Here is an 18,724-nt window from a genome sequence, read left to right on the forward strand (position 1 = left end):
ATTGGCGACTGTGAATGAGAGTGTGAATGGTTGTCTGTCTATGTTAGCCCTGCGATAGACTGGCGAGTGGCGACCTGTCCAGGATGTACCCCGCCTCTCGCCCAAAGTCAGCTGAGATAGGCTCCAGTTCACTTGTGACCCTAGTGCAGGATAAGCGGTATAGAAAATGAATTCATTCATGAATTCATGAGTTTTATTTGGTCTTATTTGATTCATTTTAATCTCTTACTGTCGAGCACTGTTGTCACTTTTTATGTACTGTATGTCCAGTCACATGTACTGTGCCGTTTGTCTATTAATGTCATAAATGTGATTTACTGCAAACAAAATTTACCTGAGGGTATAAATAAAGTAACCTTTAAACCCTTTGAACCCTGTTTCTCTAAAAGTTGGTATTTTCTGATTTTCTCGCTATCAGATTATTTGAGTGGTTCCTACTGGACAAACAGGAGAATAGGAAGAGAGATCATCTCCGTGGTCAACAGTTTTATGTGCAACAGATTAAACACAGTCTAGTTTAATGATATGCTTTTACCTGGTGGCGAGAGAGTAGGCAGACACACGAGGCAGAGCGCGGGGCAGCTGCAGGTACGAGGTCACTTTCTCGGTCATGTGGCCCAACAGACCCCCTGAGGTGTGTGATTCTCGACAGGCCTGACAAAGCACTGACACAGAAGTAGGAATTTACTGCATCGAATGTATTCAAGTGGCACAACAAGTTCAAGAAGGATCTCATTGGTTCCAACTACACCCACCCTTGCTGATGTCAGCTGGGAGCTGGTGTACGAGCTGTGGATCCAGCCAGAAGTGTTGTTCCTGTGGAGGCTTCAGTCCGTTCTGCTGCGGCCTCTCACTGGGCTCTGCAGCCTCAGATGAGTCTGTCTCCAGACTCCTCAGTGGAGACTCACTACTGATCAGACCTGTGATGGCCGGGTGGTTCATTTTTAAAAAGTTGTACTGTATCATATTGTGTTTTTTTTCTCTTAAAAGTTACTATAATGTTTCCTTACCCTGCTCTTGCAGGAAGCGGAGAGCATCCATATAGCCTTTCTGGCAGATTTCAGACATTACCTGTAAAGACAGAACATTAGTGAGGATGAAAGACTGCAAAATATTACAGTGGTGCACTGGCATATTTTATAGTATACTTCAGGTTGCAATTGTCACTTTTGACCAGCAGAGGGCAGAAAATTGTGAAAAATCATACAGTCAAGACCCTCCCGTCAAAGGCTGCACCCCACCGGGACCTTTTATGGCGTACAGAGGAGTAGCGGGAGTCGGGACGTAGGCTACTCTCTCTCGCCTTTTTCCTAATTCTCTCGGACCGATTTGTGATAGTGATGCCTCTTTCACGCTGAATGTGGTGGTTCTGTTGCCCTCCTATGTTCTCTGCTGCTCCTCTGTCTCTCACTGAGGGGCGGGGCTGCCACGCGTTGCGTGCTCTCTCATCCATGGCTCTCTCACATGCATGTACGGAGTGCATGCCACTGCCTCGTCATAGATGTATATTAGTCCATGTGCTGCAGACATGAGACGTGAATGTGGAGCAACTAAAACCTTCGTGAATTATAAAGCCATTAACTAACAAGTAGCCTACCACTTATTCAACGTGTTTATGTGATTTCAGAAAAGCGCCAATTTGTGCTTGTTTGGCTAACACTACTTGTTAATCAGAGCAGAGTAAAATGAAAGCTCTTATTGAGAAACATTGTGTGAGAGTTCATGACCATAGGTGAGGGTGGGGACGTAGACTGACCGGTAAATCGAGAGCTTTGCCTTTCGGTTCAGCTCCTTCTTCACCACGATGGGCCGATACAACGACCACATTACTGCGGCCGCCGCACCGACCCACCTGTCAATCTCACGCTCCATCCTTCCCTCACTCCAAGATACTTAAACTCCTCCACCTGAGGCAGGAACTCCCCACCGACCTGGAGGGTGCAAACCACCTTTTTCCAGTCGAGAACCGTGGCCTCGGACTTAGAGGTGCCGATTCTCATCCCAGCTGCTTCACATTCGGCTGCAAACCACCCCAGTGCATGCTGAAGGCCCTGGCTCGAGGGAGCCAACAAGACAACATCATCCGCAAAGAGCAGAGATGAGATCAAGTGGCTACCGAACTGGACCCCCTCCGGCCCCTGGCTGCGCCTAGAAATTCTGTCCATAAAAAAAATGAACTGAACCGGTGACAAAGGGCAGCCCTGCCGGAGTCCAACATGCACTGGGAACAGGTCTGACTTACTGCCGGCCATGCGAACCAAGCTCCTGCTCCGGTTATACAGGGGCCGTACAGCCCTCAGCAGAGGGCCTCCAACCCCATACTCCCAGAGCACCTCCCACAGGATGCCACACGGGACACGGTCGAAAGCCTTCTCTAAGTCCACAAAACACATGTGGACTGGTTGGGCAAACTCCCATGCGCCCTCGAGCATCCTGTGGAGGGTGTAGAGCTGGACCAGTGTTCCACAGCCAGGACGAAAACCACATTGTTCCTCCTGAATCTGAGGTTCGCAGAATTCTCCTCTCCAGTACCCTGGAATAGACTTTCCCTGGGAGGCTGAGGAGTGTGATCCCCTGATAGTTGGAACACACCCTCCGGTCTCCCTTTTTGAAGAGAGGGCCCACCACCCCGGTCTGTCAGTCCAAAGGCACTGTCCCCGACTGCCACGCGATGCTGCAGAGGTGTGTCAGCCAAGATAGCCCCACAACATCCAGAGACTTGAGGTACTCAGGGCAGATCTCATCCACCCCCGTGCCTTGCCACCGAGGAGCTTCCGGACTACCTCAGTGACTTCATCCTCTGCTTCCTCTACAGAAGGCGTGTCAGTGGGATTGAGGAGATCCTCAAAGTATTTCTTCCACCGCCCAACAATATCCCCAGTCGAAGTCAACAGCTCCCCTCCTCCACTGTAAACAGTGTTGGCAGAGCACTGCTTCCCCCTCCTGAGGTGCCGGATGGTTTGCCAGAATTTCCTCGAGGCCGACCGGTACTCCTCCTCCATGGCCTCCCCAAACTTTTCCCAGACCAGAGTTTTTGCCTCCACAACCACCCGAGCTGCCGTCGGCTGCCTCAGGAGTCCCTTGAGCCAACCAGGCTTGGTAGGACTCCATCTTCAGTTTGACGGCATCCCTTGCTTCCGGTGTCCACCACTGGGTTCGGGGATTGCCGCCGCGACAGGCGCTGGAGACCTTACGGCCACAGCTTTGGACGGCCGCGTCAACAATGGAAGTGAAGAACATGGTCCATTCAGACTCAATGTCTCCAGCCTCCCATGGAATCCGGTCAAAGCTCTCCCGGAGGTGGGAGTTGAAGACCTCCCTGACAGGGTATTCTGCCAGACGTTCCCAGCAGACCCTCACAATATGCTTGGGTCTGCCAAGTCTGTCCAGCTTCCTCCCCTGCCAGCGGATCCAACTCACCACCAGGTGGTGGTCAGTTGACAGCTCAGCCCCTCTCTTCACCCGAGTGTCCAAGACATACGGCCGGAGGCGATCAGATGACACGACTACAAAGTCGATCATTGACCTCTGGCCTAGGGTGTCCTGGTGCCACGTGCACTGATGGACACCCTTATGCTTGAACATGGTGTTCGTTATGGACAAACTGTGGCTAGCACAGAAGTCCAATAACAAAACACCACTCACACCCCTCCAGGTAACACTGTCGCTGCCCACGTGAGTGTTGAAGTCCCCCGGCAAAACAATGGAGTCCCCGGTTGGAGCACCTTCTAGTACTCCTCCCAGGGCCTCCAAGAAGGCCGGGTACTCTGCACTGCTGGTCGGCCCGTAGGCTAAGACAACAGTGACCGACCCGAAGGTGCAGGGAAGCGACCCTCTCATTCAGCGGGGAGAACTCCAACACATGGCGGCTGAACTGGGGGGCTATGAGCAAGCCCACACCAGCTCGCCACCTCTCACCATGGGCAACTCCAGAGTGGAAGAGAGTCCAGCCTCTCTCAAGGAGTTGGGTTCCAGAGCCCAGGCTGTGTGTGGAGGTGAGCCCAACTATCTCTAGCCAGTACCATTCAACCTCCTGCATGAGCTCAGGCTCTTTCCCCCCCAGCGAGGTGACATTCCATGTCCCTAAAGTTAGAATCGTTGTCCAGGGATTGGGTCGCCGGGCCCCCCCTCACGACTGCCACCCAGAACACAACACACCAGCCCCTTATGATCCTTCGGGTGGTGGGCCTACTGGAAGGCGGGCCTACTGGAAGGCGGGCCCATGTCGCTCTTTCGGGCTCTTTCGAAAACGACTCTGTCTCATAATGTTACATTATTGTTTCATGTCCAATGTGCAGGTCACAACTTGTCCATCAGAGCGTTTTGAAGTTGTTGGATTTGGTATTTGATGAGTTTGATGAGGGACAGGGGACCTGTTCCATTCACCTCCATTGTGTTCACTGAGCAGCTCACGTCTCTGCCCCACCAATCTCAAAACAACATGCACCGATAATTAAAGGTAATGAATCCACTGCTATGACTATAGGGATTATGGCAATAGGCAAATTTGCCAAAATGTTGAACTATCCCTTTAAATGAATTGGAAAATTGCTGTTGCAGGAAGTGGTGATACAATCTCACAGCCTGAGAAAACCTGATAGAAAAGCTACTAAAAGTCAGAAGCTTCTGCGTCTCACCTCAGGCCCTGGAGGGAAGAAGGTGCTGGCCACTCTGTTCATGTTCTCTGAGTTGACCTGGATGCTGACGTTGTTGAAGCGCACCTCATGGAAGTTCAGCGTGCTCACCCGGGGGCAGAGGTCACTCTCACCGGCATATGGAGAAAACGTTATTGTCTTTTTCAGGTGGCATCGAGGCAGGTTGTCGCTGACGGCACCGTCCACATAACGCTGTGGGGGGGGGGGGGGGGGGGGGGGGGGGGGGGGTATATGAACATGATGTAACCACTGAGGTCTCTGCTTATCTGACAGGCTGTCTTGAGGAAGGACCTTTTCCGCTTTTCCTCCTGTTATCACTATTACAAGTGACAAATGCTGGGCTGCCTGGGTTTCTCACCTGGTAGAGACCAAACCATTAAGGCTGAGGCCTTGCTGCAGTATCCTCTTTCTTAATTTCCTGACTCTTGCTCCACTTAGATTTTCATAATAAAATAATAAACAAAACTGCAAAGCCAATTCGTTAGGAAGATAAAAGTCTGACAAATGCTGAGCTGTGGTGTTGACCAACTGATTGAATCTCACCATCAACATACTGAGATAAGATAAAACTTATAAAAAACTTGACTCACCACTCCTCTGTAGGTAGGTGGAATAAGACCACAGTAGAAAGGGACAAAGCAGCTGCATACAAGGGCCTGGGGAAAGCACAGTGTTACTACCATATGTTGAAATGAAAACGTCCTGAAAAACATCAACACTGTTCATTAATGAAGTCAGTCAGTGACCGTCACCTTCCAGGTTCAGCTAACCCTTCCAGGTTCAGCTTAATGACCTGTGACACGTACCTCAACCAGCTCCTCTCTGCTGTTGAACTCCGACACCAGCACATTCTTCCTGTCCGACACCCTGGTCAGGGACACACAGAGCCGGCCGGAGGCTCGGACATGGGCGTCCTCTGGAAGGATCGATAGCAGAGAGTCCTGCACTAACTTTACCAGGTTGAAGGCTGGGTGCAGGGGCCCCAGTTTGTGCTTCCTGGCCTCTTTGGCCATGAGCATCAACTCAGCACAGCACTTTTCTGCACAGAGGGAAGCCTTCAGTTAGATGATCTGCTAATATTTATTTATTTATTTAGAGGACAGTGCACATAAATGAACATTTCTGTGAATGTGCCAGTGTTAGCTGAAGGCTAATTTACAACTGTAGTCCTCCGGCATGATGTTAAAAAAGACCTCAGGCCATTAAAATACACAAAACAAGGACACAAAGGTTGCAATACAAAACGAGAGACATCCATACAACACTACAGAAACAATAACAAGTAGACAATGATGCAAAATGAAACCAATACATAGAGTGCAAGATTATTGAACGAGTGGGTATGGACAGTAAATGAACCAATATAAATCCATGATCACTGGCATAATGAAGAAGCTGCCATGTAAGGAGCGAACCACAGCCCATCAGGAGCAAGGTGGGTAAGGTGTCCTGTCCAAGGACACTACGGCAGCAACCAGGACAGAGCGGGATTCGAACCGCCAACCCTGTGATCATTGGACGACCCACTCTACCACCTGAGCCACTGCCACCCCTGATCACTGTACCAAGTGATCAGCTTCTGACTGAAGTTTGGTGTGTGGAGGAGGGACCGACCACTTACTTACCGAGAGGGACCCCAATGGTTAGAACAGCAGCCATCAAAGAACCTGCAGAGGCTCCATACATATGAGCCGCGTCCTGCAGGAGCCGAGGGAACCGGTCCCGGATGCAGCTGGTGGCACCGACATAATAAATGCACATAAAACCACAGCCTGCAAACGAGATGCTCCACTCTTTGGTTAGATCAAACATGTCGTCAGCCAGCAGAGTCCAGCTGAGTGAGTCCACCAGCAGCTCCTCAGTATTCCAACCCGTTGAAACACAGTCTGCGTAAATACCAGCGCCCATGCACCTCCAGCTTCAACCCAACCCACCTGTGCCAGGCATCCAAAGGTAACAAGACAGCAACTGTTGCGCAACTGTTTTGTCTCATTGTGAGCTATTTTCCTATTGGCTAGAGATAGCAATGAAGCAATAAAGTTATTTCTTACAACACTTGTGTTGGTGAAGCTGTGCAGTAAAAATCACTCCTCTTTAGGTCCTTTATAGGTGCTGAAGATTTCTTATTATGAGGCTATAAAGGGATAGTTCAACATTTTGGCAAATTGGCCCATTCCCATTGCCATAATGGAATTGTTGGATTGTGTATTTGATGAGTTTGATGAGGGAAACCAAGAAATCCCATGGGCCTCCATAGCGTAGGTCTGATAGCTCACCGCTCGGCTCAGCTGTTCCAAAAATAGCTCATAACTAGCCTACTTCTGTTACTTGTGTTCTGTAATGTAGATCCAGCTGTGCATTTGCCTCGAAAACAACTCAGTCTCGTAATGTTACATGATTATTTCTTAGCGTGGTGAATGTGCAGATCACAACTTGTCCACAAGAGCTTTCTGGAGTTGTTGGGTTGTGTATTTGCTGAGTTTGAACGGACATGGGACCTGTACTATTCACCTCCATTGTGTTCACTTAGCAGCTGAACGTCTTTGCCCCACGCATCTCAAAACAACATGCACTGATAATTAAAGGTAATGAACCTACTGCGATGACTATGGAGATTATGGCAGTAGGAGAATTTGCCAAAATGTTGAATGATCCCTTAATATAAAAATTAGGGCCGGGACTCAATTTAAAAAAAAATTGAATTAATCAGAGGCTTTGTAATTAATTAATCAAAATTAATCACATTTTAATCGCATTTAAATATTTTACCTGAGAACGGTGAGAAGCAATTTTTTTCACATGGATTTTAGTATACCATTGAATAATGACTGAATACATAAGCTTAAGCAACAAAACATTGTTTATTCTTTTTTCAAGACCAACAGACCAGTGCAATTTTTTGCCATTAAGTGTAGCAATAGCATACATTTCAGAGATTCAGGTAGCCTATAGGTAGACCTTCTGCAAACTATAACACTTTGTTTTTAAGTAAAACACAATACTTTCAAGTACATTCAGCACATTGGAAACCCTGACTATTAGAAAACATCTATCTTCAGAGGCCATAACAAACTTTACCAACAGTTGATCTAATCAAATCAATTTCAGTCCAACTCTCTCTAAATAACCTTGGCCAAAACAATAAACAGCTCAACATAAAGTGCCAGTTGCAACAACAACATAATAAATAGTTGTCTTTATTAGTAGTAGACTTTATTAATAGTAGTCTTTCCCCCTCTCTCTGCCTCCCCCTTTCCTATCTATCTATACTGTGTTCTATCAAATAAAGGCAAAAACGCCAAAAATATAAAAACAAAAAAAAACAAATGTACCAGTTAAAATAAAATAAGAAAGTGCTAGTGATTGACCTTCATCCCTCCTATTCTTCCAATATCCTGATGAAAAATAAAATCTCTCTGTTCCACTGTTTGATCAACATTTCTGTAACAACAAGCCCATTGGCCTCAGGACACTTCTAAAAGACTACTTCTTCTACAAACTAGCCTGTTCACATTTTCAGAGCTCAAGGCTGCCCTCTTCTTTTGAACTATGTTACATGCCAGTGAGAAAAGTCTCTCGCAAGGGACAGAAGTGGCAGGGATGCCGAGATACTTGCGGGCCAGGGCAGAAAGCTGTGGATTGGCCCCCACTTGAGTTGACCACCACTGCAGTGAGCAGTCTGTCTCACTGATGGTAGGCTCTGCCCTGTAACGGCCCAGCGCCCTGTTGGGCCCCTCTTCATCCTCTGATTCAGAGTCTGAATTAAACAGCAGGAGGCTCCTCTTCCTTGCTGGCTCCTCTGTGGGTTCTGGAGTGGCTCCGTCTGATTCTTTTCGCAGCAGTGCCTCAACGCTGGTCCACACCCCCTCCTCGCTCTTCTCTTGGTAGACACTTTAGGTCCTTAAAATCAGAATCAGGTTTATTGTCGCATAACAAATTTACAGAGCAAAAAGGTGGGTGAAATTCATTTTCGTACATGGTTGGTTCCCATCAAATTGTTATTCCATAAAAAGAAAGAGGGGGGAGGTAAGAAGACTCAAAATCTTCTGCCACGTTTTCAGCAAAGTGCCTAGTGGTGGTCTTCTGGATGGTCAAGGCAAATGAGTGAAGACGCCACTTGATGTCAATAAAGTGTGCCGACACACCGAGATAATTTGAATTGCTAACCGAGGTCCAATGATCCCCGGTCAGGGCAACATATTTGGCTTTCTCCAACAAATTCTCTTTATCTTCCTTTTCATTGTCATAAAGCTGCTGGATTCTTTTTGTCACTGTCTTTCTGCATGGCAGCTTGTATGTTGTGTCAGACGCTGCAATCTGTAGTACCTTTTGCAGCCCCTTATCTTCCACCACTCCAAGTGGTCTACAGTCGCGTGCAATCCAGTGAGTTGGTTATTTTTTCAGACGTGGACTTAGTTACCCTGGTCCTGAAACCAGTCATCTGGTTGAGTGTGGGTCCTTGTACTCGGAGTCGGGCTAACGTCCACGCTAACGCTAGCTGCTATATGCTTAGCATTTAGGTGATATCTGAGGCTTGATGTGCTGCGGTGATACGCAAACTCCTTCTTGCATAATTTGCACACAACCGTGCTCTTGTCTACGCTTCCATCTGTCCGCTTTTTAAAACATAATTTCCCATCCACAGGGCCAACCAAAGCGGTCTCATCTGCTTCTTTGTTCATTGTTGTTGTCTGAAGTCATGAACGCTATGCATGAACGTAAGTTGGTGCTCCAGTATAATCGGTACCCCTGAAACTCATCCAGTGAGAAACGTTCCGTGGTGCAAAAATTAGTGCTATTAAAATGCGTTAATTTTTTTTAACGCGTTAATTTTTGTGTAATTAATTAATCGTAATTAACGCGTTAAAGTCCCGGCCCTAATAACAATTTTGATCATTGCAGCTTGAATATATATAGTATTATAACACTGATAAAGATACTGTGAAGGAAACCTTCGTACATTGAATTTTTTTTTTGACAGTGAAGCACATGACAAGTTTGCATTCATTTATTCAACATCTTCACTCTGTCTTTCTCAGTGCAACATTAAACAGGTTTACTTGAATGCAGTACAGATCAGTGGTTTGAAGTAGTGCGTGTTGTGTTTCTGATCCAGTCCACAGCTCTGCCCAGACCCCAGCCTCCGCCTGCACTTTCAGATGACTCTGCGGAGGCCTCCTCAAGCCCTGGTTTGGAGCTGAGGGAGGGGGTCGGGGGTGGAGTCAGGGTCATGTGGTCCACCTCACTGTGTGTGTTCCAGGTGAAGGTGTGGCTGGAAGCTGGAGAGGCCTCTGGGGTCACGGGGAGAGGGTTTGTGTCTTCACTTCTGATGTCCTGCAGGTTCAGGCCTAAAGGCAGGCTGGTACATCTACGTAGAGGGGATTCACTGGAAAAGGTGAAGACAACATTCTTATTTAGTCAATCCAGAAGTTTCAGAGAAGATTGGTGTGAAAAGAAAACAATTTCTGTTCTGTGTCGATAATCTATTACTCCCATGAGATCATAATGTCCACTAGTCCAGTGTTTCTCAACCTTGGGGTCAGGACCCCACATGCGGTTGCCTGGAATTCAAATGGGGTCGCCTGAAATGTCTATTAATTGAAAAAATAAAATACTGATGAAAATAACTAATTATTATTCTTTTTAAAATTATGATTAAAAACACCACACATAATCCTAAACAACTGTATTCTATATTTTCACTTTCTTGAATATATATCGAGTTCAAATAAAATGCAGCATATAAAAATACCTGAGCTGGGGCATCTTGATTGATGACGGGGTCAACAGAAATTTGTGTCAAAATGGGGTCACGAGCCAAAAAAGGTTGGGAACCACTGCACTAGTCAACCTGCCCATCGGTACATGAGAACCCCTAGCTGAGCAAACATGGTCTTATAGTCTTGTATACCTGTCATCGTCCTCAGCCCTGTCCCTCCACGCCTGTTTGTAGAATTCCTCAGCCTTGCTATAGAACCAACTCATGTCCCTGGGCACATCTGGGATCCAGTCCGCCAGTCTGAAATATCATATAATTATAGTGTCAAAAGAGCATTTATAATTAGCAGTGATGGAAGTCCCCCGATAATTAATTTCTACTGAAGTGACACTAACAAATATAATAAGTATGATACACTATTCAGTATTGAAGAAAAGTTGGATTTAGTTTCACTGTTTATCTAAAAGTTGGTATTTTCAGATTTTCACGCTATCAGATTATTTGAGTGGTTCCTACTGGACAAACAGGAGAGTAGGAAGAGAGATCATCTCCCTGGTCAACAGTTTTATGTGCAATAGATTAAATACAGTCTAGTTTAATGATATGCTTTTACCTGGTGGCGAGAGAGTAGGCAGAGACCGCAGGCAGAGCGCGGGGGAGCTGCAGGTACGAGGTCACTTTCTCGGTCATGTGGCCCAACAGACCCCCTGAGGTGTGTGATTCTCGACAGGCCTGACACAGCACTGACACAGAAGTAGAAATTTACTGCAATGAATGTATTGAAGTGGCACAACAAGTTCAAGGAGGATCTTGTTAGAGAATAATTTCACTTAATGGTCAATCCCTCTTTGTTATAGTGGAGAGCTATGAATTAGAGGACTTTCTGTTAGATTACTGCTGGGGTCAGTTATCTGCCCTACTTTCTCTCTGAGGAGCATGCCAAGGCCATGATCCCTCTTTGGCGTCTTCAATCTCACTCTCTGGCAGGTTGCAGACACAGCTGTAGAGTCAGAGGATAATGCTCACCGTCACTGGATAACACTTAGCTGGTGTGAATCCTTATCTTGTTTTGTTTTATTGTATTGTATTGTATTATATTACATTTTCTGTGTAATTTATATAACCTTGTTGTTTTCACTTTTAGCACTCCCCTCCCCCTTCCCCTTCAGGCTGCACTTGAAAATAAGAATTTTGTTCTTAATTTGCTTGCCTGGTTAAATAAAGGTTAAATAAAAAAATAAAATAAAATCTTCATGTTTATGCACTATAGCCAATTGGATGTTAACACATCTCCCCTTTGCTGTCTTTCTAGTATAAGAATCTGAGCTTTTGCTTTTAGAATTTAGGTGGCCTCACACACTTATGTTGTGTTGACGACTCTTCTGTTCTCCTCGATCGAGCCTAAATAAACTCCTTCAGCACAAGACATCCAGGACTCTGGTACTTCTTCTTCTTCATCGGCACCACCACAAATTCCTCCCTAACAGATCTCATTGGTTCCAACTACACCCACCCTTCCTGAGGTCAGCTGGGAGCTGATGTACTAGCTGTGGATCCAGCCAGAGGTGTTGTTCCTGTGGAGGCTTCAGTCCGTTCTGCTGCGGCCTCTCACTGGGCTCTGCAGCATTAGCCTGTTTCTTCTCCAGCTCACAACAAGAAGGTCTGGGTGCGTCTGTCTCCAAACTCCTCAGTGGAGACTCACTGCTGATCAGACCTGTGATGGGTGGTTCATTTAAAAAAAAAAAAGTTGTACTGTATCATACTGTGTTTTCTTTTCTTCCTCTGCTTCTGTTTTCTTAAACATTCAAAAGTTACTATAATGTTTCCTCACCCTGCTCTTGCAGGAAGCGGAGAGCATCCATATAGCCTTTCTGGCAGATTTCAGACATTACCTGTTGAGACAGAACATTAAATGAAAGACTGCAAAATATTACAGTGGTGCACTGGCATATTTTATAGTATATTTCAGTTTGCAATTATCACTTCTGACCAGCAGAGGGCAGACAATTGTGAATAATTTTGCAGTTGAAAACACCCCTCAGTTTTACTTCAAGCTCGACTTATAAGCAAACTTTAGTCACAGGTTTTCATGTTGTTTTAGTTTGTTCTGTCATTTAAACTTTTATTGGCAGCCATAGTGTTACAGCTGATACAGGCCCAAATGACAAGAGCAAGTTGGTCATATTGTTACCAATACAATTTCCCATTTTCATTAAAAAAAAAAAGAAAGAAGTGCGAAATTAAACACTCCAAACCAGAAAAAATACAATAAATACAGTATATATACATGTATACAATAAATATATGCATAACAGAAATCAATATATAATTTTCACCCAAATTGTACTGTTTTGACATTTTTTTAATACTCTTATGCAAAACCAGAGGGCCATGAAGAACCACTAATCTGAGGAGTGACATTTCTTTCTGGACTGAGCTGAGGTTTCTTTTTCAGCTCTCAAAAACTACAGGTGAACCCTCACAGCAGAGATATCCTCTTCTGAAACACAAACATAGCTGCACCACACTATGCACTAATAATCAATATCTTTAGCCCAGCAGCCGTGTCTGGAATGTAAGTCCGACTACGCATTTGCCTCGAAAACAACTCCGTCTCGTAATGTTACATTATTATTTCATGTCCAATGTGCAGGTCACAACTTGTCCACCAGAGTGTTTTGGAGTTGTTGGATTGTGTATTTGATGAGTTTGATGAGGGACAGGGGACCTGTACCATTCACCTCCATTGTGTTCACTGAGCAGCTAGCGTCTCTGCCCCGCAGATCTCAAAACAACATGCACCGATAATTAAAGGTAATGTACCTACTGCTATAACTATAGGTATTAAGGCAATAGGCGGATTTGCAAAAATGTTGAACTATCCCTTTAAATGAATGGGAAAATTGGTGATACAGACTGAAAAAACCTGATAGAAAACAGTTTCTAACTCCTGCTACTAAAAGTCAGAAGCTTCTGCGTCTCACCTCAGGCTCTGGAGGGAAGAAGGTGTTGGCCACTCTGTTCATGTTCTCTGAGTTGACCTGGATGCTGACGTTGTTGAAGCGCACCTCATGGAAGTTCAGCGTGCTCGACCGGGGGCAGAGGTCACTCTCACCGGCATACGCAGAAAACGTTAGAGTGTTTCTCAGGTGGCATCGAGGCAGGTTGTCGCTGACGGCACCGTCCACATAATGCTGTAGGTGGGGGGTGATTTAAGGCCACTACTATACATAGCAAACACACTGAATGAAAGCTGTAGCAGGTCCTGTGTATATGAACATGATGTAACCACTGAGGACTCTGTTTATCTGACAGGCTGTCTTGAACACACCATGATGAGGAAAGACCTTTTCCGCTTTTCCTCCTGTATCACTATTACAAGTGACAAATGCTGGACTGCCTGGGTTTCTCATCTGGTAGAGTCCAAACCATTAAGGCTGAGGCCTTGCTGCAGTATCCTCTTTCTTAAGCCGGTGCATATTCTCATTTGTCCAGGTAAATCAAAAGCAACTGGACTTAGTTATTTGTCTTGGAAAACGTTTTCCGACCTAGACAAATAACTAAGTCCAGTTGCTTTCGATTTAACCTCCTTTGAAATATCCTCTTTCTTAATTTCCTGACTCTTGCTCCACTTAGATTTTCATAATAAATGAATAAACAAAAATGCAAGGCCAATTAGTTAGGAAGATAAAAGCCTGACAAATGCTGAGCTGTGACGTTGACCAACTGATTGATAAGATAAAACGTATAAAAACTTGACTCACCACTCCTCTGTAGGTAGGTGGAATAACACCACAGTAGAGAGGGACAAAGCAGCTACATACAAGAGCCTGGGAAAAACACAGTATTACTACCATATGTTGAAAAGAAAAACATCAACACTGTTCATTAATGAAGTCAGTCCTTCCAGGTTCAGCTTAATGACCTGTGACACGTACCTCAACCAGCTCCTCTCTGCTGTTGAACTCCGACACCAGCACATTTTTCCTGTCCGACACCCTGGTCAGGGACACACAGAGCCGGCCGGAGGCTCGGACATGGGCGTCCTCTGGAAGGTTCGAGTGCAGAGAGTCCTGCACTATCTGCACCAGGTTGTAGGCTGGGTGCAGGGGCCCCAGTCTGTACTTCCTGGCCTCTCTGGCCATGAACATCAGGTCAGCACAGCACTTTTCTGCACAGAGGAAAGCCTTCAGTTAGATGATCTGCTAATATTTATTTATTTATTTAGAGGACAGTGCACATAAATGGACATTTTTGTAAATGTGCCAGTGTTAGTGTCACTTTACCCCTGCAATATTATTTATTTCTATATTATAGTCACTTACACTGAAATATTTTATTAATATAGTTTATGCCTGCAGTACTGGTTATATCACTGTCACTTACTTTGCAATATTTGTATATCATGGTCACCTTACATTATGATATTTTTTTATTTCATGCATACCTGCTGTATTTGTATATTTATATTCATATCTATATTTATATCATTGTAACTTACTTTGCAATATTTTTTATATCAATGGTCACTACATCACCATCCATCCATCCATCCAGCCATTGTCCGCCGCATTATCCGGAGTCGGGTCGCGGGGGCAGCAGTCGGAGCAGGGATCCCTAGACTTCCCGCTCCCCGGACACTTCCTCCAGCTCTTCCGGGGGGACCCCAAGGCGTTCCCAGGCCAGCCGAGTGACGTAGTCACTCCAGCGTGTCCTGGGTCTTCCTCGGGGCCTCCTCCCCGTGGGACATGCCCGGAACATCTCACAAGGGAGGCGTCCAGGGGGCATCCTATACAGGTGCCCGAGCCACCTCAGCTGGCTCCTCTCGATGTGGAGGAGCAGTGGCTCTACTCCGAGCTCCTCCCGGGTGACCGAGCTCCTCACCCTATCTCTAAGGGAGCGCCCCGCCACCCTGCGGAGGAAACTCATTTCGGCCGCTTGTATCCGGGATCCAGTTCTTTCGGTCATGACCCAGAGTTCATGACCATAGGTGAGGGTGGGAACGTAGATCTACCGGTAAATCGAGAGCTTTGCCTTTCGGCTCAGCTCCTTCTTCACCACGACGGACCGATACAATGACCGCATTACTGCGGCCACCACACCGATCCACCTGTCGATCTCGCGCTCCGTTCTCCCCTCACTCGTGAACAAGACCCCAAGATACTTAAACTCCTCCACCTGAGGCAGGAACTCTCCCCCAACCTGGAGGGTGCAAGCCACCTTTTTCCGGTCGAGAACCATGGCCTCGGATTTAGAGGTGCTGATTCTCATCCCAGCTGCTTCACACTCTGCTTCACACTCGGCTGTAAACCGCCCCAGTGCATGCTGAAGGTCCTGGCTCGAGTGAGCCAACAAGACCACATCATCTGCAAAAAGCAGAGATGAAATCAAGTGGCTCCCGAACCGTACCCCCTCCGGCCCTTGGCTGAAACCAAGCTCCTGCTCCGGTCATACAGGGACCGTACAGCCCTCAGCAGAGGGCCTCCGGCCCCATACTCTCGGAGCACCTCCCACAGGATGCCACGTGGGACACGGTCGAAAGCCTTCTCCAAGTCCACAAAACACATGTGGACTGGTTGGGCAAACTCCCATGCGCCCTCGAGCACCCTGCGGAGGGTGTAGAGCTGGTCCAGCGTTCCACAGCCAGGACGAAAACCGCATTGTTCCTCCTGAATCCGAGGTTCGACTATCGGCCGAATTCTCCTCTCCAGCACCCTGGAATAGACTTTCCCCGGGAGGCTGAGGAGTGTGATCCCCCAGTAGTTGGAACACACCCTCTGGTCCCCCTTTTTGAAGAGAGGGACCACCACCCCGGTCTGCCAGTCCAGAGGCACTGTCCCCGACCGCCACGCGATGCTGCAGGGGCGTGTCAGCCACGACAGCCCCGCAACATCCAGAGACTTGAGGTACTCAGGGCGGATTTCATCCACCCCCGGTGCCTTGCCACCGAGGAGCTTCTGGACTACCTCAGTGACTTCAGCTTGGGTGATGAATGAATCAACCTCTGAATCCTCAGCCTCTGCTTCCTCGACGGAAGGCGTGTCAGTAGGATTGAGGAGATCCTCGAAGTATTCCTTCCACCGCCCGACGATATCCCCAGTAGAGGTCAACAGCTCCCCTCCTCCACTGTAAACAGTGTTGGCGGAGCACTGCTTCCCCCTCCTGAGTCGCCGGATGGTTTGCCAGAATTTCCTCGAGGCTGACTGGTAGTCCTCCTCCATGACCTCCCGAACTTTTCCCAGACCCGAGTTTTTGCTTCCATGACCGCCCAGGCTGCCGTCCGCTTGGCCTGCCGGTACCCGTCAGCTGCCTCGGGGGTCCCCCGAGCTAGCCAGGCTCGGTAGGACTCCTTCTTCGGCTTGACGGCATCCCTTACTACCGGTGTCCACCACCAGGTTCGGGGATTGCCTCCGCGACAGGCACCGGAGACCTTACGGCCACAGCTCCGGACGGCCACGTCAACAATGGAAGTGGAGAACATGGTCCACTCGGACTCAATGTCTCCGGCCTCCCTCGGAATCCGGTCAAAGCTCTCCCGGAGGTGGGAGTTGAAGACCTTCTGCCAGACGTTCCCAGCAGACCCTCACGATACGCTTGGGTCTTCCAGGTCTGACCAGCTTCCTCCCCTGCCAGCGGATCCAACTCACAACCAGGTGGTGATCAGTTGACAGCTCAGCCCCTCTCTTCACCCGAGTGTCCAAGACATACGGCCGGAGGTCAGATGACACGACTACAAAGTCGATCATTGACCTCCGGCCTAGGGTGTCCTGGTGCCACGTGCACTGATGGACACCCTTATGCTCGAACATGGTGTTTGTTATGGACAGACTGTGGCTAGCACAGAAGTCCAATAACAAAACACCACTCGGGTTCAGATCGGGGAGGCCGTTCCTCCCAATCACACCTCTCCAGGTAACACTGTCGCATACCTGCTGTATTAGTATATTTATATTCATATCTATATTTATATCATTGTAACTTACTTTGCAATATTTTTATATCAATGGTCACTACATCACAATATTCTTATTTCATGCACACCTGCAGTAGTAGTATTTATATTATTCATACATATATTTATATCATTGTCACTTACGTTGCAATATTTTTACACCATAGTCACTTTACCTATCAATACTTTTCTATCAGGCCACCTTATATCCTTTTATCCTCAGTACTTGTTTTGCACATTGCCTGGTTGAAGGTTGATTTGTGATTTGTGTCTATATTTTCTGTCTGTTGAGTTGTGTTGTGTTTTTTTTTTTTTTTTTTTTTTTAGCCCTCTCTACTTTCTTTCTTAACTTGGCTGTACAACTAAATGTCCCCATTGTTGGATGAATAAAGTAAATCTAATCTAATCCGGCATGATGTTAAAAAGACCTCAGGTCATTAAAATACACAAAACAAGAACACAAAGGTCGTAATACAAAATGAGAGGCATCCATACAACACCACAGAAACAATAACAACAAGTAGACAATAATACAAAACGTATTTTTTTTAAAACAAAAAAAAACAGTGCAACATTATTGAATGAGAGGCTATGGATAGTAAATGAACCAATACAAATCCATGATCATTGGCATAATTTATAATATGAATATGATGAGTGAAGTTATAAAGTGCTGCGGTGCCCATAACAGTTGTCATTGTAAATGTTATATTTTAATTAAATGAGATTGGGAGAGATGAACTGTCAGAGGCGGATGAATGGGATGGAGGTGCAACAAATTTCTTGTTGCTGTGCCAATATTATATCAAGATATGTATTACTTCCTTAGACGTACATCCAATATTGCATAAAATGGTTCTTTGGGTTTTAAAATACCTATGTGCCAAAGTGTTTCCTGGTAAAACACAACTACTTACTTTGTGTTTTTGTATTTTACAATAAAATGCAATACAATGGGTCAAACGTTTCAGTGTGTGCACCAAAGAGGGTACAAGCTGTGATCTTAGTGATTCTTTCATGGAAGTGACAGGGGTATGTATGTACAAGTGATCAGCTTTTGACTGAAGTTTGGAGTGTGGAGGAGGGACCGACCACTTACTCACCTAGAGGGATCCCAATGGTTAGAGTAGCAGCCATCAAAGAACCTGCAGAGGCTCCATACATATGAGCCGCGTCCTGCAGGAGCCGAGGGAACCGGTCACGGATGCAGCTGCTGGCACCGACATAATAAATGCCCATGAAACCACAGCCTGCAAACGAGATGCTCCACTCTTTGGTTAAATCAAACATGTCGTCAGCCAGCAGAGTCCAGCTGAGTGAGTCCACTCAGGATGCCAACCTGTTGAAACGCAGGTCTGCGTAAATACCAGCGCCCACCTCCAGGCAGCTTCAACCCAC

General features: G+C 46.6%; 2 protein-coding genes across 2 annotated transcripts; both read right to left on the minus strand.

Annotated features, from left to right (window-relative positions):
• Positions 1 to 531: 531 nt before the first annotated feature.
• LOC310987285 (patatin-like phospholipase domain-containing protein 2) lies at positions 532 to 6,467 on the minus strand (the record flags this gene model as incomplete). The annotated part of the gene is made up of 7 exons (XM_083973475.1): positions 532 to 665; positions 756 to 920; positions 1,011 to 1,071; positions 4,638 to 4,847; positions 5,246 to 5,311; positions 5,462 to 5,694; positions 6,281 to 6,467. 7 exons carry the CDS (start codon positions 6,465 to 6,467, stop codon positions 532 to 534), a joined length of 1,056 nt encoding a protein of 351 aa, XP_083829601.1.
• Positions 6,468 to 9,731: 3,264 nt separating this feature from the next.
• Positions 9,732 to 18,690, minus strand: LOC310987286 (patatin-like phospholipase domain-containing protein 2; the record flags this gene model as incomplete). The annotated part of the gene is made up of 10 exons (XM_083973476.1): positions 18,430 to 18,690; positions 14,313 to 14,545; positions 14,139 to 14,204; positions 13,359 to 13,568; positions 12,206 to 12,266; positions 11,888 to 12,088; positions 11,295 to 11,374; positions 10,988 to 11,106; positions 10,567 to 10,674; positions 9,732 to 10,023 (listed from the first exon to the last, which is right to left on the minus strand). Exons 1-10 carry the CDS (start codon positions 18,614 to 18,616, stop codon positions 9,732 to 9,734), a joined length of 1,557 nt encoding a protein of 518 aa, XP_083829602.1. The 5' UTR covers positions 18,617 to 18,690.
• Positions 18,691 to 18,724: the final 34 nt, after the last annotated feature.

Source organism: Trachurus trachurus (assembly GCF_905171665.1).
Source record: "Trachurus trachurus genome assembly, chromosome: 6".
Classification (NCBI taxonomy): domain Eukaryota; kingdom Metazoa; phylum Chordata; class Actinopteri; order Carangiformes; family Carangidae; genus Trachurus; species Trachurus trachurus.